At 43.3% G+C, this 26,162-nt stretch overlaps 1 protein-coding gene across 3 annotated transcripts in view; it reads right to left on the reverse strand.

The window, feature by feature from the left end:
* Nucleotides 1-11,430: 11,430 nt before the first annotated feature.
* The window catches only part of styxl1 (serine/threonine/tyrosine interacting-like 1), a 52,503-nt gene continuing 37,771 nt past the window's right edge, over nucleotides 11,431-26,162 (reverse strand). For all 3 annotated transcript variants that reach the window (XM_063031156.1, XM_063031158.1, XM_063031157.1), the window contains 5 exons: nucleotides 25,063-25,196; nucleotides 15,842-15,987; nucleotides 14,353-14,447; nucleotides 12,948-13,057; nucleotides 11,431-11,816 (listed from right to left, as the gene is read on the reverse strand). In XM_063031156.1, coding sequence (XP_062887226.1) covers nucleotides 11,685-11,816; nucleotides 12,948-13,057; nucleotides 14,353-14,447; nucleotides 15,842-15,987; nucleotides 25,063-25,196 — 617 coding nt within the window. In that variant the 3' untranslated portion in view covers nucleotides 11,431-11,684. The remainder of the gene's footprint in view (nucleotides 11,817-12,947; nucleotides 13,058-14,352; nucleotides 14,448-15,841; nucleotides 15,988-25,062; nucleotides 25,197-26,162) is intronic.

Consider the following 26,162-nt stretch of genomic DNA (forward strand, 5'->3'; position numbering starts at 1 on the left):
GGCAAAACCCAGCATTATGAATGACTGTGATGCTTCCCTCCCAAGTAAGCTCAACACCTTTTATGCGCGCTTGAAAAGGGGAGAATAAAACTACACCTGCGCAAATCCCTGCAGCATCTGGCAACCCTGCGATCTTTGTCTCAGAAGCTGATGTCAAGAGAATGAACCCTTCTTAAGGCGTCAGGCCCGGATGCCTGGAAAACCTGTGCTAACCAATAGGCATTAGTGTTTAAGGATATCATCAATCTCTCACTGCGACAGTCAGAAGTTCCCACCTGCTTTGAAAGACCATTAATCATACCAGCACCCAAGAAGAGCAGTGTGAGCTGCCTCAATAACTATTGCCCAGTGGTACTAACATCTACATGATTAAGTGCTTTGAGAGGTTGGTCACCTCCTGCTCGACCCACTGCAATTTGCCCACCGCCCCAATAGGTCTGCGGCAGATGCAATCTCAGAGGCTCTCCACTCGGCTTTGGATCACCTGGACAACAGTTATACCTACACCATACTGCCGTTTGTTGATTACAACTCAGCGTTCAACACAATCATACCCTCAGTCCTATTCAACAAGCTCCAAAACCCTGGGCGTCTGTACCTCACTCAGCCACTGGATCCTTGACCTCCTCACCATGTGACCACAGTTGGTGCGGTTCAGAAATAATGTCTTCCTCATTGACAACAAACACTGGCGCACATCAAGGATGCGTGCTTAGCTCACTGCTTTACTCTTTCCAGGCACACCTCAAATGTCATCTATGAATTTGCTGATGACACAACTGCTATTGGCAGAATCCCAGGTGGTGACAAGGTGTACAAGAGTGAGATGGGTCAGCTGGTTGAGTGGTGTCACAACAACTTGCACGCAACATCAGTAAGACCAAGGAATTTATTGTGGACTTCAGGAAGGAGAAGTTGGGGGAACACACACCAGTCCTCATTGACGGATCAGCAGTGGAAAGGCAGAACAGTTTCAAGTTTCTGATTGTCAACGTCTCTGAAGGCCTAGTCTCCGGTTACAAAGAAGGCACAACAGTGGCTATACTTCATTAGGAGTATGAGGAGATTTGGCATGTCACTAAAGACTACAGATGTACCACAGAGAGCATTCTAACTGGCTGCATCACCGTCTGGTACAGAGGGGCCACTGCACAGGACCAGCAAAAGTTGCAGAAGGTTGCAAACTCAGCTGGCTCCAGCATGGGTACCAGCCTCCCCAGCATCGAGGACATCAAAAAGTGATGCCTCAGAAAGGCAGCAGCTATCATTAGGGACCCCCACCACCCAGGAAAAGCCCACTTTTCATTGCTCCCATCAGGGAGGAGGTAGAGGAGCCTGAAGACCCACGCTCAATGTCTTAGGGGCAGCTTCTTTTGCTCTGCCATCAGATTTCAGAATGGACAATGAACCAATCCATGAACACTACTACCTCATTATATCGTTTGCTGGCTTTTTGCACTAATTATTTAATTTAATATTTAAATATATATTGTAATTTAGTTTTTTACATATTACACTGTACTGCCATAAAACAACAAATTTCACTATTTCACAAAATATGCCAGTGATATTAAACTTGATTCTGAAATTCCAAGGTAATTTTTTTATATATTAGTAACGGGGTTGAACAGACTGAAGGATCTCCTGCCTGTTCCGTGCATGACATGGGATTTTTAACATTTACTATGAAACACCTTAAAGGACCCAGGTTACTTGTCTGAGCCCAAAGACAGTATATTGAATGAAGTAACTTGTTCTTAGAACAGAATGCATGCAGCTTTCCACTGGGAAAGTATAGAACAGGAATTTGATGAGAATGGAAATTTGTGAAACAGTAATTTTATTAGAAAATTAACTTTTCCTGTTAGAACTTCCTAATCTTAACTGATCATTACATTTGGAGCATTAGGCAGCTTGTCTCAGAGCTAATTAGGTGATCATATGAAACTGATTACACAAATTACTGTCAGCTGATTCAGAGTTTATGATCCTGGTATAAATCCACATGGGTTCTACTAGTTTGTGCAGGGGAAGAGGAGATTTTTTTTTAAGATTAAAGTCTGTCACGAGCCTTTGTGGCCCATCAGGCCGGCGCTTATGCCAGTTTCCGTGGCGTGAAGCGACTGAGAGTACGAGACTCCCCCCTCCCCAGATAGGTCGCCAGTCTATCGTGAGGTTAACCCCAAGCACCTTTGCCGGTATCCATTCTCAGATGGGTAGACTGGAGCATTAAGTGCCTTGGCCAAGGTTAAGGCTCGAACCCACGACCTTCAGATCGCTGGTCCAACACCCTAAACACTTGGCCACGTGCCACACTTGTATTTAAAAATCATGCTCAAATTAATACTAATTAAATAATGATTTAATTCCCACCTATGCTTCACAGTTGGGGTTACAAAGATTTGAATGATTCATTTCAGGGGAATAAATTAATACAAAGCACAAATAAAAAGGCCAGAAGTAGAAGGAGGTTCCTTCTCCACTGGTGTGCCATTCCTACGCTGTGTGTGTGCTAAAGGAGACTTCACAGAGTCAGGGAATCATAAGGTAATAGGACACTGATCCAGGCCCTTCAGCCCAGGTCCATGCTGACCACCCATTTAGTCCCAATTTCCTTCATAGAAGCATAGAAAACCTACAGTACAACACACTGGAGGAACTCAGCAGGTCGGGCAGCATCTGTGGAAACGAACAATGTTTCAGGCTGAGACGACGAAGGGTCTCAGCTCGAAACATTGACTGTTCGTTTCCACGGATGCTGCCCGACCTGCTGAGTTCCTCCAGTGTGTTGTGCATGTTGCTTTGACCCCAGCATCTGTAGGGTATTTTGTGAGCGCAATACAGGCCCTTCAGCCCACAAAGCTGTGCCGAACATGTCCCTATCTTAGAAATTACCTAGGGTTACCCATAGCCCTCTATTTTTCTGAGCTCCATGTAACTGTCCAGGAGTCTCTTAAAAGACCCTACCGTATCCACCTCCACCACTGTCGCCGGCAGCCCAAACCATGCACTCACCAATCTCTGAGTAAAAAAATTTAACCTTGACATCTCCTCTGTACTTACTTCCAAGCACCTTAAAACTATGCCCTCTCGTGCTAGCTATTTCAGCCCTGGGGAAAAGCCTCTGACTATCCACACGATCAATGCCTCTCATTATCTTATACACCTCTATCAGGTCACCTCTCATCCTCTGTTGCTCCAAGGAGAAAAGGCCAAGTTCACTCAACTTATTCTCATAAGGTATGCTCCCCAATCCAGCCAACATCCCTGTAAGTCTCCTCTGCACCCTTTCTATGGTTTCCACATCTTTCCTATAGTGAGGCGACCAGAACTGAGCAAAGTACTCCAAGTGGGGTCGGACCAGGGTCCTATATGGATGCAACATTACCTCTCGGCTCCTAAACTCAATCCCACAATTGATGAAGGCCAATGCATCATATGCTTTCTTAACCACAGAATCAACCTGCGCAACAGCTTTGTGTGTCCTATGGACTCAGACCCCAAGATCCCCCTGATCCTCCACACTGCCAAGAGTCTTACCATTAATACAATATTCTGCCATCAAATTTGACCTACCAAAATGAACCACCTCACACTTATCTGGGTTGAACTCCATCTGCCACTTCTCAGCCCAGTTTTGCATCCTATCAATGTCCCGTTGTAACCTCTGACAACCCTCCACACTATCCACAACACCCCCAACCTTTGTGTCATCAGCATATTTACTAACCCATCCCTCCACTTCCTCATCCAGGTCATTTATAAAAATCACAAAGAGTAGGGGTCCCAGAACAGATCCCTGAGGCACACCACTGGTGACCGACCTCCATGCAGAATATGACCTGTCTACAACCACTCTTTGCCTTCTGTGGGCAAGCCAGTTCTGGATCCACAAAGCAATGTCCCCTTGGATCCCATGCCTCTTTACTTTCTCAATAAGCCTTGCATGGGGTACCTTGTCAAATGCCTTGCTGAAATCCATATACACTACATCTACTGCTCTACCTTCATCAATGTGTTTAGTCACATCCTCAAAAAATTCATTCAGGCTCATAAGGCACGACCTGCCTTTGACAAAGCCATGCTGATTATTCCTAATCATATTATGCCTCTCCAAATGTTCATAAATCCTGCCTCTCAGGATCTTCTCCATCAACTCACCAACCACTGAAGTATGACTCACTTGTCTATAATTTCCTGGGCTATCTCGGCTCCCTTTCTGGAATAATGGAACAACATCTGCAACCCTCCAATCCTCTGAAACCTCTCCTGCCCCCACTGATGATACAAAAATCATCGCCAGAGGCTCAGCAATCTCCTCCCTCACCTCCCACAGAGGACTGGGGTATATCTCATCCAGTCCCGGTGACTTATCTGACTTAATGCTTTCCAAAAGCTCTAGTACATCCTCTTTCTTAATACCTACATGCTCATGATTTTCAGTCCACTGTACGTCATCCCTACAATCGCCAAGATCCTTTTCCGTAGTGAATACTGAAGCAAAGTACTCATTAAGAAACTCTGCTATCTCCTCCGGTTCCCATAAACACTTTTCCACTGTCACACTTGATTGGTCCTATTCTCTCACATCTTATCCTCTTGCTCTTCACGTACTGGTAGAATGCCTTGGGGTTTTCCTTAATCCTATCCGCCAAGGCCTTCTCATGGCCCCTTCTGGCTCGCCTCATTTCATTCTTAAGCTCCTTCCTGCTAGCCTTATAATCTTCTAGATCTCTATCATTGCCTAGTTTTTTGAAACTTTCGTAAGCTCTTCTTTTCTTCTTGACTAGATTTACAACAGCCTTTGTACACCACAGTTCTTGTACCCTACCATCCTTTCCCTGTCTCTCTGGAACGTACCTATGCAGAACTCCATGCAAGTACCCCCTGAACGTTTGCCACATTTCTTCCATACATTTCCCTGAGAACATCTGTTCCGAACTTATGCTTCCAAGTTCCTGCCTGATAGCCTCATATTTCCCCTTACTCCAATTAAAAGCTTTCCTAACTTGTCTGTACCTATCCATCTCCAATGCTATGATAAAGGAGATAGAATTGTGATCACTAAAGCAGATAGGATTGTGATCACTTGGCCATTCATTTGGCTGAATCCCTCAATTTCCACCCCTTTATGTATCTATCGAAGTGCTTCTTAGATGATACTATTATATCTACCTCAACCACTTCTACTGGCAGCTTGTTCCATATACTCACCACCCTCTGTGTGAAAACATTGCCCGTTTTAAATCTTTCTCTTTGCCCTAAACCTATGCCCAGGGAAAAGACTAATGGAAGTATGCCTCTCATAATATTAAACACTTCCAAAAGGTCTCTCCTCATTCTCCCATGTTCCAAGGAATTAGGGGATCTGTTTGATAGTGAAATAGGCTACAGTGAACTGCAAAGAGAGCTTGATTAGTTAGGGAGATGGGCAGAGGAATGGCAGACAGATTTCAACTTAGCTAAGTGTGAGGTAATGCATTTTCCACATTCAAAGCAGGGTAGGACCTATACAAGGAATGGCATGACACTGATAAGTCTTGTGGAAGAGAGGGGCCTGGGAATACAACTGGACAGTTCCCTGAAAGCAGCCTCACATGTAGAGAGGGTGGTGAAGAAGGCACTTCACACCCTGGCCTTCAGTCAGGGCATTGGACTTAGGAGCTGGGACTTCATGTTGCAGTTATACAAGTTGCTGGTGAGACCACACTTGGAGCATTGTGTACAGTTTTGGTCACTCTGTTATACGAAAGACATCATCAAGCTGGAGAAGGTGCAGAAGAGATTGATGAGGATGACGCCCAGACTAGAGGGGCTGAGTTATAGGGAGAGATTGGCCATGAATCTTAATTCCTTGGAGTATAGGAGAATGAGAGATGACTTTACAGGATTTATAAAATCATAAGAGGAATGAAAAAGGTGGATCCTTTCCCCAGTGTTGGGAATCAAAAATTAAGGACCCAGATACAAAATAAGAGCGCAGAGATTTAAAAGGGACCTGAAACCCCTTAACTACACAAAGGGCAGTGAGTACTTGGAATGAACTGCTAGAGGAAATGGAGGGTACAAATGCAACATTTAAGAGGCTTTGCATATGTACATTGAAGGGAAGGGCACAAAGGGTTTTGGTCAAACATGGGCAACTGAAACTAAAAGGGAGATGCTGTGTTTGCGTGAACCAGTTCATCTGAAGGGCCTGTTTCCGTGCTTTATTACTCTACAAATGTAATAAAACCTATCCTGGCCAACCTCTCCTATAACTCAGGCACTCTGGTCTTGGCCACATCCACATAAATCTTCTCTGTACTCTTTCCAGTTTAACTACATCTTCCCTTTAACAAGGTGACCCAAACTGTACACGTGTGGCCTCACTAGTCTTATACAACTGCAACATAATGTCTTTTCTTCTAAACTCAAGTGTCCTGTCTGATGAAAACCAGAATGCTAAAAGTCTTTTTCATCACTTTGTCTACCTGTGATGCTGTTTTCAATGGATTGTTCACTTGTACTTCTATGTTCAGGGGACTTTTATCTTCAGGTCACTATGTCAGACTAAAGTCTGAATGCAGTATATTACAAGACAGGACAAAGTGAGAACAGGCGTGTATGCATTCTGGGTGCTAACAGAAATAGAAAGTGATATACGATGCACAAGAGGCATTTATTGGTGGTGTTTTATGTTCACTGGCAAGAATCCAATGCCAGTGTAGATAGTGAATTAATCACACATCCTTTCTGCTATTAATAAATAGGCAACTGCATACCCCAGACGGACATTGAACCTTGTACAATAAGATGTGCAAATGCAAAAAAAAACAAACAAATGAATTAAAGCTGTCTCCTAACATCACTTACCCTGGGCGGCCTCAAGAATATCCAGTGGAAGCAGTATGGGAATAAGGGGAAGGAATCCATACAGACTGGACAACAACCAGGAAAGATATTTGCATTGATGGGTTGTAGTCAGAGGGGCAGAAGAAGGAAGTGCATGTGGAAATGGGTACAGGATTGATCATTGAGAAGCAATTGTTGGACTTGACGCTGCTTACACACCTCAGTCCACAACATATATGTTCATTCAGGGTGAAACATCCTACAGAAATCAGGGATATTTCTGATCGCGTCCAAGATATCCTGAAGTGGGAGGGTGAGGAGCCAGAGGTCGTGGTACATATAGGTACCAATGACATAAGTAGGAAAAGGAAAGAGGTCCTGAAAGGAGAATATAGGGAATTAGGAAGAGAGTTGAGAAAAAGGACCGCAAAGGTAGTAATCTCGGGATTACTGCCTGTGCCACGCGACAGTGAGAGTAGGGATGCAGTGAAGTGGAGGATAAATGTGTGGCTGAGGGATTGGAGCAGGGGGCAGGGATTCAAGTTTTTGGATCATTGGGACCTCTTTTGGCGCAGGTGTGACCTGTTCAAAAAGGACGGGTTACATTTGAATCCTAGGGGGACCAATATCCTGGCGGGGAGATTTGCAAGGGCTACTGAGGTGACTTTAAACTAGAATGGTTGGGGGGTGGGAATCAAATTAAAGAGACTAGGAGAGAGGAGGTTAGTTCACAACAAGGGGATGGGAACAAGTGCAGAGAGACAGAGGGGTGTAAAATGAGGGTAGAAGCAAAAAGTAGTAAGGTGAAAAGTAAAAGTGGCAGGCCGGCAAATCCAGGGCAAAAATCAAAAAGGGCCACTTTTCAACATAATTGTATAAGGGCTAAGAGTGCTGTAAAGGCGAGCCTGAAGGCTTTGTGTGTCAATCAAGGCGGATGAATTAAAAGTGCAGATTGTTATTAATGAATATGATATAGTTGGGATTACAGAGACATGGCTCCAGGGTGACCAGGGATGGGAGATCAACATTCAGGGATATTCAATATTCAGGAGGGATAGACATGAAAGAAAAGGAGGTGGGATAGCATTGCTGGTTAGAGAGGAGATTAACGCAATAGAAAGGAAGGACATTAGAGGGGAGGATGTGGAATTGATATGGGCAGAGCTGCATAACACTAAGGGGCAGAAAACGCTGGTGGGAGTTGTGTACAGGCCACCTAACAGTAGCAGTGAGGTTGGGAATGGTATTAAACAGGAAATTAGAAATGCGTGCAATAAAGGAACAGCAGTTATAATGGGTGACTTCAATCTACATATAGATTGGGTGAACCAAATTGGTAAGGGTGCTGAGGAAGAGGATTTCTTGGAATGTATGCGGGATGGTTTTTTGAACCAACATGTCGAGGAACCAACTAGAGAGCAGGCTATTCTAGACTGGGTATTGAGCAATGAGGAAGGGTTAATTTGCAATCTTGTCGTGAGAGGCCCCTTGGGTAACAGTGACCATAATATGGTGGAATTCTTCATTAAGATGGAGAGTGACATAGATAATTCAGAAACAAAGGTTCTGAACTTAAAGAAGGGTAACTTTGAAGGTATGAGATATGAATTAGCTAAGATAGACTGGCAAATGACAGTTAAAGGGTTGATGGTGGATATGCAATGGCAAGCATTTAAAGATCGCATGGATGAACTACAACAATTGTTCATCCCAGTTTGGCAAAAGAATAAATCGAGGAAAGTAGTGCACTCGTGGCTGACAAGGGAAATTAGGGATAGTATCAATTCCAAAGAAGAAGCATACAAATTAGCCAGAGAAAGTGGCTCACCTGAGGACTGGGAGAAATTCAGAATTCAGCGGAGGAGGGCAAAGAGCTTAATTAGGAAGGGGAAAAAAGATTATGAGAGAAAACGGGCAGGGAACATAAAATCTGACTGTAAAAGCTTTTATAGATATGTGAAAAAGAAAAAGATTGGTTAAGATAAATGTAGGTCTCCTACAGACAGAAACAGGTGAATTGATTATGGGGAGCAAGGACATGGCAGACCAATTGAATAACTACTTTGGTTCTGTCTTCACTAAGGAGGACATAAATAATCTTCCGGAAATAGTAGGGGACAGAGGGTCCAGTGAGATGGAGGAACTAAGGGAAATACATGTTAGTAGGGAAGTGGTGTTAGGTAAATTGAAGGGATTGAAGGCAGATAAATCCCCAGGGCCAGATGGTCTGCATCCCAGAGTGCTTAAGGAAGTAGCCCAAGAAATAGTGGATGCATTAGTGATAATTTTTCAAAACTCTTTAGATTCTGGATTAGTTCCTGAGGATTGGAGGGTGGCTAACGTAACCCCACTTTTTAAAAAAGGAGGGAGAGAGAAACTGGGGAATTATAGACCGGTTAGCCTAACATCGGTGGTGGGGAAACTGCTAGAGTCAGTTATCAAAGATGTGATAACAGCACATTTGGAAAGCGGTGAAATGATCGGACAAAGTCAGCATGGATTTGTGAAAGGAAAATCATGTCTGACGAATCTCATAGAATTTTTTGAGGATGTAACTAGTAGAGTGGATAGGGGAGAACCAGTGGATGTGGTATATTTGGATTTTCAAAAGGCTTTTGACAAGGTCCCACACAGGAGATTAGCGTGCAAACTTAAAGCACACAGTATTGGGGGTAAGGTATTGATGTGGATAGAGAATTGGTTGGCAGACAGGAAGCAAAGAATGGGAATAAACGGGACCTTTTCAGAATGGCAGGCAGTGACTAGTGGGGTACCACAAGGCTCAGTGCTGGGACCCCAGTTGTTTACAATATATATTAATGACTTAGATGAGGGAATTAAATGTAGCATCTCCAAGTTTGCGGATGACACGAAGCTGGGCGGCAGTGTTAGCTGTGAGGAGGATGCTAAGAGGATGCAGGGTGACTTAGGTGAGTGGGTAAATTCATGGCAGATGCAATTTAAGGTGGATAAATGTGAAGTTATCCACTTTGGTGGCAAGAACAGGAAAACAGATTATTATCTGAATGGTGGCCGATTAGGAAAAGGGGAGGTGCAACGAGATCTGGGTGTCATTATACACCAGTCATTGAAAGTGGGCATGCAGGTACAGCAGGCAGTGAAAAAGGCGAATGGTACGCTGGCATTTATAGCGAGAGGATTCGAGTACAGGAGCAGGGAGGTACTACTGCAGTTGTACAAGGCCTTGGTGAGACCACACCTGGAGTATTGTGTGCAGTTTTGGTCCCCTAATCTGAAGAAAGACATCCTTGCCATAGAGGGAGTACAAAGAAGGTTCACCAGATTGATTCCTGGGATGGCAAGACTTTCATATGATGAAAAACTGGATCGACTATCTTATACTCGTTGGAATTTAGAAGATTGAGGGGGGATCTTATTGTAACGTATAAAATCCTAAAGGAATTGGACAGGCTAGATGCAGGAAGATTGTTCCCAATATTGGGGAAGTCCAGAACGAGGGGTCACAGTTTGAGGATAAAGGGGAAGCCTTTTAGCACCGAGATTAGGAAAAACTTCTTCACAGAGAGAGTGGTGAATCCGTGGAATTCTCTGCCACAGGAAACAGTTGAGGCCAGTTCATTGGCTATATTTAAGAGGCAGTTAGATATGGCCCTTGTGGCTAAAGGGATCGGGGGTATGGCGGGAAGGTTGGTACAGGGTTCTGAGTTGGATGATCAGCCATGATCATACTGAATGGCGGTGCAGGCTCGAAGGGCTGAATGGCCTACTTCTGTACCTATTTTCTATGTTTCTATGTTTCTACTCCTTACAACTTATTTTAAATGCTGGTTGAGCAAAACCTTTGTCAACATAAAGGAAATATTAAGGGAAGGGAATATAAAGTCTTGAGGAATATCAATCAATAAATACTCTATACCATCATACTTATGGGTGGTCATGAGATTTTTAGAAGGCATCATTGTGCTTTTTCTCAAAATACTATATTAGTGAGTTGCACCATTGGTTCCATGCAATGCATTTAAGGACATAAAGAAGAAAAGACTAAGGATATCACACTGAGCTGAACACAATGGTATGAGCTTTCAACCAAGACAGGAACTGCTGAAGATACATTCCTCAGAGCACCGTCAATAAGCCTTTGTTAACTAATGTATATAAAAGCATTCAATCAATTTCTGGTACGGTCCATCGGATGCCTGAAGGGAATTGATGCATCGCAGATATGACCTTACTGTGATTGGATGAGTACATAATTCATGCACACATTTTGGGATATGAATCAAATTTGTAACAGCGAAGGCAAACATGCTCAATGACAAAATACACAGAGGGATCAAGAGGGTGAGTAGGCGATGGAGAGTACCTCTACCTCCTGGGTGCTTCATAATAAGAAGTGTAAATAAATCAACCTTGTGTAAAAATCTATCGGAGTAAAGCTGGTAAAGACACCAGAAAAAGTAGACAAACCTTGTATTTTTGACAACTTATTCATTCTAACAGCTTAGACCATTTTTGATGAAAAGATATTGATCTAGCAGAGGTCGAACTAAATCTTGCATATTCGCTAACTCTGTACAGATCCCACCAGCCCCATTGCAGTATAACATGTTCTGCTGACATTGAATGTACCTTTGAAATATAACAGTTAAGCACTATTTAAACCATAACATTAAATATGTAAATTATAATTCAAGATGCATTGATTTATTTATATAAATGTCATTATAATTAGAAATAATGAAGATAATTTAAATAAATAGGTATCTTTCCAGCTATCAAATCATTTAATCTCTTAAAAAAGCAGAAACATTTCCAAATCTTGTTTTGACGGTGGAGAATTATTGCATTGACAGTTATTACATAGCAGTTCAGTAATAAGGGTCAGAGACATCTGTGATCTTTTGCTTTAAGACAAGTTCCTCCCACTTAGAAAGCTGAAGTACAAAATCGCGACGCGGGCGAATGGTTTCTTTGCACTTATGTACATGCGCCCAGATGACCTGAGGGGGATGAACATTGAGGTACACATAAGTCATCTCCAAATGCTGCTTTCAAAAAGATACATACAAAACAAAACACTATCTATTTCTCATAAAATAATTTAGGAAGCTGTGATTGGTGCAATATTCCTCTTTGCAAACACGTAGGGTTTAGTTGAGATTCAGGGATGGGGAAGAGTGGAGGATGCAGCAATGCATGCTACTGCCTCCTTTCCAGACCTTTTGCTGATTAGTACTTAGAAATATTTATTTGAATTCTGATCTTTCTTTAATTACCAATTAAAACTGCCAATTCTTCAGGCCGGATCAGTTCTGCTTGATTCCAGACTTCTGCAAAGAGCTCTGATGCTGATGTCAACTGTGAGAACTCAACTAGAAGTGAGGTGGACACAATTGCAAGTAATCACTGCCAGCTAGCTGTTGTCAAGCTAAACAAAATAGGTTATCAAGGTTCGCTGGTCCCAAGTCCCTAATATTAGGTATCTTAGTCATTTAAAGATTTGGGATTATAAATGTAAAAGAAGAAAGAAGATAGAAATCCACTCTCAACCTATGGAAGGAAGAAGAAACTTCTACTCCCTGCATTGGGATGGTGGAAAAGAAAAAAAAGATTCCATTTAAAGAGCATTCAGGGCATTGTCCCAGAATAAATATTTCTCATGAATGTTTCCAAAATAAAAAGCAGAATTACACTTCATCATAGAAAATATTATTAATTCAGTCCATTTCACTGCTGGCCAGAAATGTTGGGTTCAATAATGAATTTATATTCACATTGGCCAATGTCAGTGAAAGAAAAATATTTCCAATGATGCAGTCTGACAGAGTGGCATCATTAGTGATGGAAAATTAACAAACTGCAGATTCTGGAGATCTGAAATAACACCACAACTACTGGAAGATCAATATTCCTTCATCAGAACTGAATGGAAATACGTGATTAGTCTTATTTCTATTTTTATCTTTTTTAAATAATCAGCAAGTATTCATTTTTCTGCTCTCATCAAATGACAGCAATAAAAATGTTCATTCAGATAATCGAACAGTTGTTCTGTGATTCTGCAGTATTGTGCTCAGGGTGGCTGTTGGTTCTAACGTAACAATATTTTTTCATATAATGGTCTCATTTACCTTTAGTGGAAGTTTCTGAGAATGAATGAGGTAGGCCATCACTGTAGTGCAACAGCGGCTTATACCCAGAGTGGAGACTACGCATACAGCACCTTTATCCAAGTGTTCATCTGTGTGCAAGAAAGTAATACAGTGCGATTCTGGAACCCCTCAAAGTCAGGTGTTAAATAACAGCATATATTTCTTAATTATAAATGATCAAAACAATTGCTGTAGAGTTTAAAAAATATTAACACACATCATTAATTAGGGGAGTACCTGGACTGTAGATCCTGAAGTCATTTATTCACATTGCAGAACATCTAGAAACCCAATGGGATCTAGAGATAAAACATGAACTGCTATGCTGTACCTTGTGGTATCAGCTGAGATGGAGCAAGTGACGCATTGGATGCTTCTGATTTCTTCAACTTAATGGGATGCACAAGATTTGTAGAGGCCAGTATAGAAGGGAAGATTTATAACTTGGGTATAGTTCCCAAGAACTGTGTTTTAAATACAAAGCAGCCATTGTAGGCAGTGACCGGTTTTAGGCATATTACATCAATGCTTTTGATGACTTTAGTAGGAGAGCCCACGTCACCAAGGGCAAGCCTCTACAGGAGCCTCTGTTGAACTTTAACAAAGTCTGTGATAGAGCTCTGCCTGTAAAGGTTGGGTTTAGTGGCATTGGAGAAAGAGTGATGTCACATTTGTGACTATGTTTAAACATGTTGAAATCGGTATGTCATTCAAATTAATGATTATTAATAGGCAGGCGGGTCTAAATCGAGTACACTCTTTCTTTGGAGTAATACTTAATTAAATTAGTATCTCACTAGCTGCCACATTTTAATCAATGTTTGAATTTTCTACACCCAAGCCATGATTGCTTTACCTATTTTTTGATTTATGAAATGGGTAACATTTTATTTCCCGGCCCTGATCACTCTCACTCTGCAGTGTGCAAAATTGGCATAAGGAACCATAAATTGATAAATTGCCTCAGTGAAACTTACTGGCCTAAAAACAAATTGATCGTCCATAATGCAAAGCAAATGGTGCGAATCTAAAATGAAAACAGGAGCTCAAATATATACTTGGTGGGTTAGCCAGCTCTACAAAGAAAGAGAGAAATAGAGGTGATGATAAAAGTCATAGATTGAAACACTAACTCATTTTTTCTCTGCAGAGATGCTGCAGGACCTAATGAGTAATTTTTCAGCATTTTTCTGTTTTTTTTGTTGCATCTTCCCAAATGTTTGTTATTATTTTTCATGATACACAGAGTGCAAGAGCTCACCATTCATCAAAAGAATAAAAATAGATTTAAGTTAAAGGGTACAAACTATTTTTTGCATTGACACACAACCTTAACAAGCAGCAAAAGAAATTCAACATTAACAGGGTTACTAATTAAACTTACCAAGAAAGTTACAAATCAGTGGAAAGTGAATGAAGAAATCAGTGGTATCGGAAGAAGAAATGTGTAAAACTGTAATATTTTGATCTTCTGCAAAGCTAAAGAAAGATAAACAGAGTGAAACAGCCGTTTCTCATTGTGAATTGTGAAACACACACACACACACACACACACACACACACACACACACACACACACACACGCAGAATTATCTATATACATGCACAGGAAGTCAGTATATTCTGTTCCAAAAACAATTCTAATTAATCGGATCATGGCTGTAATTAATTACATCATTGGATTCATGGATAAAGCAACATATGTTTATACTTATGAAGGCTACACAAAATACTTAGATCAAAATATGTTTAATTTAAAAAATTTTATTAGAATTCTATTAGAAGTGCGTTGTTAGTTCTGTGGAATCAAATCTATTCTTGTCCTGGGAGTAAATATCAATATCATGGGTAAGAAAGGGTGTACTCTTAGTGTTCATCTGTTCCTTGTTATTCTCATTCAGACTTCTGTTAGTCATATTGACAAACTTATTACAATGCAAAAGGGGGCCATTCAACCTATTGAGCCCATACTAGCTCCCTGTAAGGCAGACGAATCAGTCCAATTTTCATCTTCTTCCCCTGTGGCTGTTCAAGTTCCTGTTTTGATTCTTTCAACACTTAGTTACCTGAGGTGTGGGAAGAAACCAAAGCACCCGAGAAACCCACTTAGTCATAGGAAGAACAGTCACACTCCATGCAAACAGCACCTGGCGTCAGGATTAATCCTGGGGCCATGGATCCATGAGGCAGCAGCAGCAACATGCAACCTCTAGCCTGGAGGCTATTCAGCCCATCAGGTCATTGCCAGTCTTCAGCAGATGAATGGTATCATTCTATTATCTCACTCCTTACTTCCTGGTAGCCCTCTAACACATTCCCCTCAATTCTCTTTTGTGTTTTTTTTTGCCCCTAATCATTCAGCAGTAATTTAAAGTCAACAATTAAGTTCCCAGCTCAGCTTAAAGATGTGGGAATAAATCGAAGTAACCAGCAGATAACCATGTAATGATGGTATAGTAACATCCTGATCTATGACGTTTGTCCTTGCGGTGGTCAAATTAAACTCTGATAGATAGCACATTGTCTGCTGGAGGAGTTCAATGTTATGTTGCATACAGGGCAATTCTCTGATGAGGATCTGGCAAATTTGTATCTTGGATTTCAGGTATGCAAGGATGAAGAGGTTTCTGTGGACTCTCATGTGTAAGTAGTGGACGAGCTGAAGGCTCATGAGTTCAAAAATACTGCAAGTTTCCTGCATTTCAATCCGCATCATTGCATCCTTGTCTCAGTTTCTTTTTACAGTGACAATTTATCCACAGTACAAGACATAAACCTCATTCATTTCATATTGTTATCATAGACTTTCCATATGTCAGCCTCAGTGTGTGAACATCTTCAAAGAAAATAAAGAATACCTTTCAATTACTCACAATATCTCTTTATCATGACAGAGGTTGACATATGCCTTTATCTTCAAATCTTTCCGAATTTGTGCATTACAGGATTGTTTGTAGTCACTCATGTAAAGTTTGGCTGGCAAAATCTCAACTGGATACGGCTCAAAGGCATCCAACTCCTGTAGGCAACATTTTGCAAGAGAATTGTCATGTGTTAATAAACCGATCTTACAAGGAAATAGCAAGAGGTTCCATGCAGAACTGCTAGCTTTTCTTAGCTCTTGCTCGGATTAGAGATTTCCCACATGTGAGTGACATCTCCCATGGGTTTGTGAACATAAAGTCATAAATTTACTGATCACTTCTTTATGAAGCATGATTGTTACGTGCTGGCCATAAATCCAAATCAGCACATGACAAACTAGTTGGACCTGGTGGAAATTGCAAAAAGATCAGTTGAATGTGAGGGTTGGTGTGGTGGAATCTACAATAGCAGACAGGGTTCTTGACCCCATCACATCAGTCTCCCACGCCTCAGTTCATAGCCGTCTCCTCCTGGACAAAGCAAGACAAGAATCCCCTTAACCTTCTGCCCCACTCGTTTCCACGTTCAACAGATCGTCCTTTGCAATTTCTGCCTGCTCCAACAAGATTCCGTCACCATTCTCCCCTCCCTTCCCCCTCCACTTTCAGCATTTCAAAGGAATTGCTCCCTCTTCTACTGTCTGGTCCACTTTTTCATCCCCATATTACTGCATCTACCCATGCAACTGCAAAAGATACAGACCTGACCTTCCCACCATCTAGGTGCGACAACACCCGTGGAAGCATTGACTTACTTGCACTTTCTCCAACCTTGTGTACTACATTGTGCCCATAATGTGGTCTCTTCTAAACTGGAGAAACTAAATTTAGATTGGGTGATTACTTTATGGATCACATACATTCTGTCCTTGATGCAATTCTGGGCTATTTGCCATCTTAATGTTTTATCCCACACCCATTCTAGCTGATCTGTCTACCACTTCCTGTATGCTAATAAAAAGCATAAGCAACACCTCATCCCACGGAGGGGCATGTTGTAGCTTTCCAGATATAAATTCTCCAACAAGGTATCTCACTTTCTCTACCTGTATGCAGGATGGTCAGTTCTGTGATATTGACTCTTGGTTGTATCTCTTTATTAGCATAGCCAGGCCAACTGGGCATATCCTACAGCCCTGCATTTCAATATGTTTCTTTGCTTGTATTCTCAGTCTCTTACCGCTCCCATTAATTCACCAAACAGATGACCACTACAACCTATCTCCCAATTTGGACTCACCCTATAAGAGATATTCCCCTCCCTACCTTCTCTGTAACTTAAAATTAACTTAAAAGCTGAACGGTTTGGAGAAGAGGAGAAGCAAGGCTCCAAAACACCTTACTCGAAGAACCAAAGAGCATTGAGGATCCACGACATCAGGCAGGAGATGAAAGCGCTGAAGCCCCAATACAAGGAGGCAGGAGGAGCTCATTGGCTTGGCCCGGCTGATGTGCATACTATGAAAGAAGATTAGGGTCCTCCGCTGGGGAGAGTGGCAACGGAGGCAGCATCGTGAAAGGGCCTGAAAACGTGCTGCCTTTATCACCAACCCCTTCAAGTTCACCAAGAGAGTTGCTGGGGGGGTGGGGGTGATGGAGAAGCACAGTGGGAAACTGGCCTGTTCACAGGAAGACAGACCAACATCTGAAGAAGATACATAATGATCCTGAAAGAGAGCAGGAGTTGGGAGAGTGCGACATCCTAGTAGACCCACCTGAACCGGATGCGCAGTTTGACATGTCAGAGCTGTAGCTAAAGGAAGTCAGAGAGGACGTCCGCAAAGCAAGGGCAAGCTCGGCTCCAGGACCAAGCAGCACATTGTACAAAGTGTACGAGGACTGCTCCAAACTTCTGCTGCATCTGTGGAAGATCCTGAGAATCTTCTGGAGAAGGGGGAAGATCCCAGAACAGTGGAGAGTAGCTGAAGGGGTGTGGATCCCAAAGGAGGAAAATGCCACCCAGATAGACCAGTTTCGCATTATTTCCCTGCTGTGTGTCGAGATGAAGATCTTCTTCAGTGCCATTTCTAACCGGCTGTGCACCTACTTAGCAAAGAACACCTATATTGATACATCAGTCCAGAAGGGTGGCATTTCAGGGATGCCGGGCTGTCTGGAGCATACCGGTGTGGTGACACAGCTCATCAGGGAGGCCAGAGAGAACAAGGGCAACCTGTCAGTATTGTGGCTCGACCTGGCAAATGCATATGGCTCCATTCCACACAAGCTGGTGCAGCTCACACTGACCAAATATCACGTCCCCAGCAGAATCAGAGACCTTATCGCTGATTATTACAGCAACTTCAGGATGAGGGTCTCTTCAGCAGTAATTACATCAACCTGGCACAAGGTGGAGATCGGCATCATCACAGGGTGCACTATCTTAGCAACACTGTTCTCCCTCGTCATGAACATGCTCACTAAGTCTGCTGAACCAGAGTGCAGAGGGCCCAGAATGAATTCTGCTCGACTGCAACCACCTATCAGTGACCTCACAGTCACCACAGAATCAGACCCAGGCTGCCGGTGGATTCTGCAGGGGCTCGAAAAGCTGGTGGAGTGGGCCCGGATGCGTTTCAAACCTGCCAAATCAAGATTGATGGTGCTGAGGAAAGGGAAGGTGGAGAACGAGTTCCAGTTCAGCATCGCAGGCACAGCCATCCCAACCATCACAGAAAAGCCAGTCAAGAGCTTAGGCAAGGTTTTTGACAGCTCTTTATTAGATTAGATTATGAGAACACTCAGTCCTCGTTTATTGTCATTTAGAAATGCATACATGCATTATGAAATGATACAATGTTCCTCCAGAGTGATATTACAGAAAAACAGGACAAACCAAAGACTAACACTGACAGAACCACATAATTATAACATATAGTTACAGCAGTGCAAAGCAGTACCATAGTTTGATAAAGAACAGATCATGGGCATGGTAAAAAGAAGTCTCAAATCCCGATCGACTCCCGAGTCCCCGATAGCAGGTGGCAGAAAGGAGAAACTCCCTGCCATAAACCTCCAGGCACCGACAACTGCCGATGCATTGGAAGCAGCCGACCACAGCTGACACTGAGTCCGTCCAGCCGAAAACTTTGAGCCTCTGACCAGTCCCTCCGATACAGCCTCTCGAGTGCCATCCTCTGCTGAGCGCCTTCGACTTCGCCCTGGCCGCTGAAACAAGCAAAGCCGAGGATTTGGGGCCTTCTGCTCCGGAGATTCCGGTTACCACAGTAGCAGTGGCAGCGAAACGGGCATTTCAGAAGTTTCTCCAGATGGTGCTCCATACTCTCATGTCTGTCTCCATCAAATCAGAATTGTGCACGGTACCCTACTTGACGGATTACAGATATCATTCACCGGAGAGGCCGCGCGCGCTGCGTCGTGCTGCCATCTTCTCCTTCTCCTCCTCCTTTTAAGGAACACGACATCCATCCAGGCAACCTGCACCGAGTTGGATGGCTGGCTGAAATCTGTGGACAAGTCTGGCCTACCTGGGAAGTTTAAAGCCTGGGTGTATCAGCATGGCATTCTTCCCAGAATCCTGCGGCCCCTCCTTGTCTATGCAGTTCCGATCTCGACAGTCGAAACCTTAGAGAAGAGGGTTAGCAACCACCTCAGGAGATGGCTGGGGCTGCCAAAGAGCCTGAGCAGCATCGCACACTGTGGACATCACAGCAAACTGCAACTGCCCTTCAAATCCTTGGAGCAGGGGTCCCCAACCTTTTTTTGCACCGCGGACCGGTTTAACATTGACAATATTCTTGCAGACCGGCTGACCGGGGTTGGTGGTGGGGTGGTGCTCAAATAGGGTTAAACTCACCTCAACATGTCTTTTACAGTTAGGGTTGCCAACTTTCTCACTCCCAAATAAGGGACAAAAGTAGCAGTCAAATCCCGGGACACTTTACCCCAGGAAAGACTACCATGACCATGAAGCTTTGTGCGGGCACCTGTGTGCGTATGTGTGACATGCGCACGTGATGTGCCCACTCGTGTACGTGCGAATTTTTTTCCACACAAATCAGTTTTGCCTTCATCTTCCTGACCACACTGTACATACATTATTTCTACTTTATATAGGCTGTGTATTTATCATATCATTCCTGCTTTTACTATATGTTAGTGTTACTTATTTTCGGTTTTATGTGTTGTTTGGTATGATTTGTTAGGTTATTTTTTGGGTCTGGGAATGCACAAAAATTTTTCCCATGTAAATTAATGGTAATTGCTTCTTCGCTTCACACCATTTCGGCACGAAAGGTTTCATAGGGACGCTCTACCTTAGCGGGGGAAATACGGGACAAGGGCGGTCCCGTAAGGGTCAAACCAATTTAGCCCAATATACGGGATGTCCTGGCAAATACAGAACAGTTGGCAATCCTATGTTCAAGTTCAACAGTGCGTGACAGGGAATGAGGAAAGGTGCAGTTGACTCATACCGTTTCCTTGCGGCCCAGTAGCACATGCTTTGGGGCCCGGTACCGGTCCATGGCCTGGTGGTTGGGGACCGCTGCCTTGGAGGAAGAATTCAAGGTAACAAGAGCCAGAGAAGTGATACAGTATAGAGACTCAAGTAATCCGAAGGTGGCTAGAGCAGGGATCCAAGTGAGGACTGGCAGGAAGTGGAGGGCAGAGGAAGCTGTTCAGGAGGCAGAGGCAAGGCTGCGTCACAGGAGGCTGGTAGGAGTGGTCACACGAGGCCGAGCTGGGCTAGGATCGTTTCCAACTCCCCAAATGCACACCAGAGGGAAGGAAAGGCGCCGTCTAGTTCAGGAGGAGGTGGGAGCCCCCGTAGTGGAGGAGACGAGAACCTGCAAGGCGGTGGCAATGAAGCAACAGGGAGCTTGGACAAGATGGGAGAATGCGGTTGAGAGGGAAGTGACCTGGGCTGATCTTTGGAAAGCCGAACCACACCGCATCCAATTTCTCATCCAGGCAGTGTACGATGTGCTTGCAAGCCCATCAAACCTGCACACATGGGGCAAGGCAGAGTTATCTGCGTGCCCACTGTGCTTCAGGCAAGGAACCCTGGAGCACATCCTCAGCAGCTGCGCAAGGGCACTTGGTGAGGGACAGTACCGAAGGAGGCATGATCAAGTCCTGAAGACCATCGCTGAAGCCATCAGCGCAGGAGTTGAGTGGGCGAAGCAGTCCCGACCTTCCAAGCAAACCATTGCCTTTGTCAGAGCTGAGGAGCAGCCAATATCCACCAAAAGGACATTTGCAGGCATCCTGACCTCTGCAAGGGACTGGCAGCTGTTGGTGGACCTTGAACGGCTGTGAAGTTCCCCAACCATATCGCAGCCACCACCCTGCAACCAGACATTGACCCAGTGTCTGAGTCTACTAAGCAAGTGGTGCTGCTGGAGCTGACAGTCCCATGGGAAGATAGCTTGGAAGAGGCCTTTGAAAGGAAGCTCTCCAAGTACGCAGGACTGGTCAGCAACTGTCAGCAGGCTGGATGGAGAGCAAGGTGTCTCCCAGTGGAGGTTGGTTGTAAGGGATTCGTAGCCCGTTCTTTAGTTAGAGCCTTCAGCATTTTGGGCATGGAGGGAGAGAGGAAGAGAAGAGCCATCCGCAGTACCACCGATGCGGCAGAGAGGGCCTCAAGATAGCTGTGGCTCAAAAGAGGGGAGCCATGGAGTCATAAGTAGCTAGCCATCTGGACACAAGCTGGGGTCTGATCAGCCCTGGCTGGGTCACCTGGAGGAGGGTGTATGATGTTGAAAGACACGAAACACCCGATGATTCCAGGAACATCACTGAAGATGTGTCCAGAGGCATCAGTAGATGTATGTACACAACTTGTTTTCTCTTTTTCTAGGTTCTTACAAAAGGTCTTTGTTTCTCTTTCCATGGCTGAGCGTTTCCAGCATTGTTTTTGTTTTGGTTTGAAATTTTAATCGTATAATTGTATAATTTTAAAGGTATAATTGTTAATGACCCCAAAGTCTTTACTAACTCCCAAATGTTATAACGCATCACATATCTTGCCATTTCTAACAAATCTTGCTTTATGTGTTCAATTACCTCAAATTTCTATTTAAATAATAATTAATTTTTTAACCAGCTTATCTACCAAAGGTTAATTTATCTACCTTTATAATTATCTTTCCATAATTTGTAAACTTAGTCCATAAAACATTAATTTTTATGATGCATTAGATATAATTTTAAATATTTACATCCTTCAATGTACGTATATACATATTGGAGGCACACAACACCTTCTTACCCCTCTATTATATCTAGACTGATTAATTTCTCAGCAAAAACAGTGGTTATGATGATTTCCATGTAGATTTACTCTCATAGAGCAGTGGTCCCCAACCATTGGGCCGCAGACCGGTACGGGGCCGCAAGGAAACGATATGAGTCAGCTGCATCTTTCCTCATTCCCTGTCACGCACTGTTGACATAGGGTTGCCAACTGTCCCCTATTTGCTGGGACATCCCGTATATTGGGCTAAATTGGTTTGTCCCATATGGGACCGCCCTTGTCCCGTATCTCCCCCACTAAGGTAGAGCGTTCCTATGAAAAACCTTTCATGCCGAAATGGTGTAAAGCGAAGAAGCAATTACCATTAATTTATATGGGAAAAATTTTTGAGCGTTCCCAGACCCAAAACAAAAACTACCAAATAACACATAAAACCTAAAATAACACTAACATATAGTAAAAGCAGGAATGATATGATAAATACACAGCCTATATAAAGTAGAAATAATGTATGTACAGTATAGTCAGGAAGATTAAGCCAAAACCGATTTGCGGGGAAAAAATCGGCATGTACACGCATGCACACTTCAAATATGCGCCCGTCACGCGTGTGCACACAGGTGCCCGCGCAAGGCTTCATGGTCATTGTAGTCTTTCATGGGGTAAAGTGTCCCGGGAATTGACTGCTACTTTTGTCCCTTATTTGGGAGTGAGAAAGTTGGCAACCCTAACTGTAAAAGACATGTTGAGGTGAGTTTAACCCTACTTGAACCCCCCCCACCCCCGCAGTTGGCCGGTCCACAAGAATATTGTCAATATTAAACCGGTCCGCAGTGCAAAAAAGGTTGGGGACCCCTGTCATAGAGTTATACAGCACAGAAACAAGCCTTTCAGCCCAGCTTGTCCATGCCAATCAAGGAGCCTTCCTGACCTGGTCCAATTTGCCTGCATGTGACCCATATCCCTCTAAACCTCTTCTATGTACTTGTCTAAATAGCTTCTAAATGTTGTAATTGTATCCACCTCTACCACTTCCTCTGGCACTCACTCCATTCAGGTATACTCATCACCCTCTGCATGCAAAGCTTGCCCCTCAGGTTCCCTCTAAATCTTTTCCCTCTCACATTAAACCTATGTCCTCTAGTTTTAGACTCCCCTACATGGGAAAAATAGACTATCACTTTCTACTTTATCCATACTCCTCATGATTTTTAAAAATCTCTATAAAGTCATGCCTACAGTCGCAGCCTATCTAGCCTCTCCTTATAACTTCAGCCCTCCAGTCAAAACTACAACCATATGAATCTTTCCTGCATCCTCTCCAACTTAATCACATCTTTCCTTCAGAATAAAGACCAAACTGCACAAAAAATTCCAAGTGTGATCTCACCAACAACTTCCACAGTTGCAACATGATGTCCCAACTGTTGTATTCAATGCCCTGTCCAGTAAGGGTAAACCCAAACCCTTCCTTTATCACCTTGTCTACCTTAACTGCCACTTTCAGGGAACTATAAACTTGTACCCCTAGGTCTCTGTTCTACAATACTCTCCTACTACTACTACTACATCGACTCAGGCCTAGGGGGCTGGCGTTGGGCATGATGACGGACTCTCCACTTCTCCCTCTCCCTCATCAGTGTGTTCAGTTCATCTACATTAGCCGTGCCGCTGTCTTCCAGGAGCGTGTTGACCATAGTCGTGGGAGGGTGCCCAGGGTTCATCCTCCCGTGCTTGGGCTCCCATGTGATGACTAGGCTGGCAGGTAGCTCGGGGTGGCGTAGACAGTGCCCCACTAGTTGCAGTCTTCTTGCCTCAATTTTAGTGGTGAGCATCGGTAGGTTGTTATAGAGCTCGACGTTCGTCATGTGCTGTTGCCAACTCACGTCAAGAGCCATCCAGAGCATTCGTGTTTAGCAACCATCTAGAGACTTTCGCATTGTCTTGGTGAATGTCCACGTCTCGCATCCGTATGTGAGAATGGACTCTATGACTGCTATGAATACTCTCCAGTACTCTATCATTTGCTGATTAATCCTATCCTGCTTTAACTTGCCAAAATGCATCACTTCACACTTCCCTGAGATAAATTCCATCTGTCTGCCATTCCTTAGTCCACTTTCCTAGTTGTTTTTGATCCATTATAATCTCAGACAACCTTCTTCACTGTCCACCACACCACCAATTTTAATGTCATTGTAATCTTACTAATCATGCCATCCACATTCTCATCTAAATGGTTCATATATCTGACAAACAATAAGTACCCTTCACCAATCCCTGTGGCACACCACTAGTCATAGTCCTCTAATCTGAAAAACAACCCTTCACTACCATCTCTGACTCCTTCCACCAAGCCAATTTTGTGTCTAGCTGGCGAGTTCAACCTGGATCCCGTGTGATGCCACTCTCCCAATTAGTCTACAATCTGGGACCTTGTCAGAAAAACATGCTAAAGCCCCTGTAAGCAACATCTACTGCTCTGCCCTCATTGGTTCCTTGGTTTCCTTTTCAACGAACTCAGTCAAATTCATGACACATGAATTCCCATGCACAAAAACCATGTGGACTATCCCTAATCAGCCCTTGCCTTTCCAAATGCAGATGGATCATGTCTCTCTGAATCCTCTCCAATAGCTTTACCACTTCTGATAAAAAGTTCATTAGCCTGTAGTCGCTGGCTTGTCCTTATACCTTTTCTTAAATAAAGGCGAATTCTGGGAGAGTTTTCTCTAATATCTGTTAGTGGGTGTGGAAGGGCACAGTGATCATTATTATTTTTCCCTTTCTTCCAAGCCATTGCTCCCTTTAAAAATGACATATTTATACAAAAATTACAAAGCATAAATGTGATCTGTACTTTTGAAAACTGGATTTACAGTTTTGGGGAAGGCCGCATGCTTCAAAATCATCTAGTTCAACATTCCGACTCCACGCAACCCACTGGTCTTACCCGTGGCATGTAAAATATTTTCTGTGTCCTAAAGAACGGATAACAAGCAGAAAAATATTCATATCCACCATTCAGGACTCTGATTGGCTGCCGGCTAACAACTTCTATGAGTTTTGCATATTGGATTGCAGGACCTAGAAATGACAAACATAAAGATAGTGACATAAACACTTTAACAAAGAGTATGGGTTATCATAAAATTTTAATATAAAATAATTATTATAATCCTAAACACGGGATGGAATGACAGGTTGGAAATTCAAAGGTAAGGATTCTATAACATGGGTGGTAATCTTTAAAGAAAAACATCAGGATCTCTCTTAGAGATCAGTCTGAAAGCCAGGATTAGCAACCAATCAAGCTAGGGCAAAGATGCAGACCCAAGAAAAGAGTCTGAGTTTGAAGTGGAAGGAAGTTATGTTCCATAAATAGAGCTGGATCAGTTTCAAGATGTATGTTATTTATATGAAAAATGTATGGGGAATCCAACCTAAGAACAGAAGATAAACTGGTAGTCTGAAAATAAGGATGTCAGCTTTTGTCAGCTCTAACAAGTGTTATAAAGTCATATAGTTTTCCCTGAATCTATTCACATTTCCCTTGAGTGCCAGACTTATAGCATCTTGGGTGAACAGAATAAATGCAAGATTCACAGACCATAAGACCATTAGATATAGGAGCAGAATTAGCCATTTGGCCCATTGAGTCTGCTCTATGGCTGACCCATTTCCCTTTCAGCCCCAATATCCTGCCTTCTCCCTATAACCCTTCATGCCCTGACTAATCAAGAACCTCTGTCTTAAATATGCCCAATGACCTTGGCCACCACAGCCGCCTGTGGCAACGAATTCCACAGATTCACACCACTCTCTGGCTAAGAAATTCCTCATCATCTCCACTCTAAATAGATGTCCCTCTATTCTGAAGCTGTGCCCTCTGGTCCTAGACTCCCCCACCATAGGAAACCACCTTTGTACATCTACTCTACCGAGGCCTTTCAACATCGATAGTTTTCAATGAGATTCCCACTCATTCTTCTGAATTTCAGTGAGTACAGGCCCAGAGCCATCAAGTGCTCCTTAGATGATAAGCCTTTGAAA

The sequence above is a fragment of the Mobula hypostoma genome, chromosome 23 (assembly GCF_963921235.1).
Source record: "Mobula hypostoma chromosome 23, sMobHyp1.1, whole genome shotgun sequence".
NCBI lineage: Eukaryota > Metazoa > Chordata > Chondrichthyes > Myliobatiformes > Myliobatidae > Mobula > Mobula hypostoma.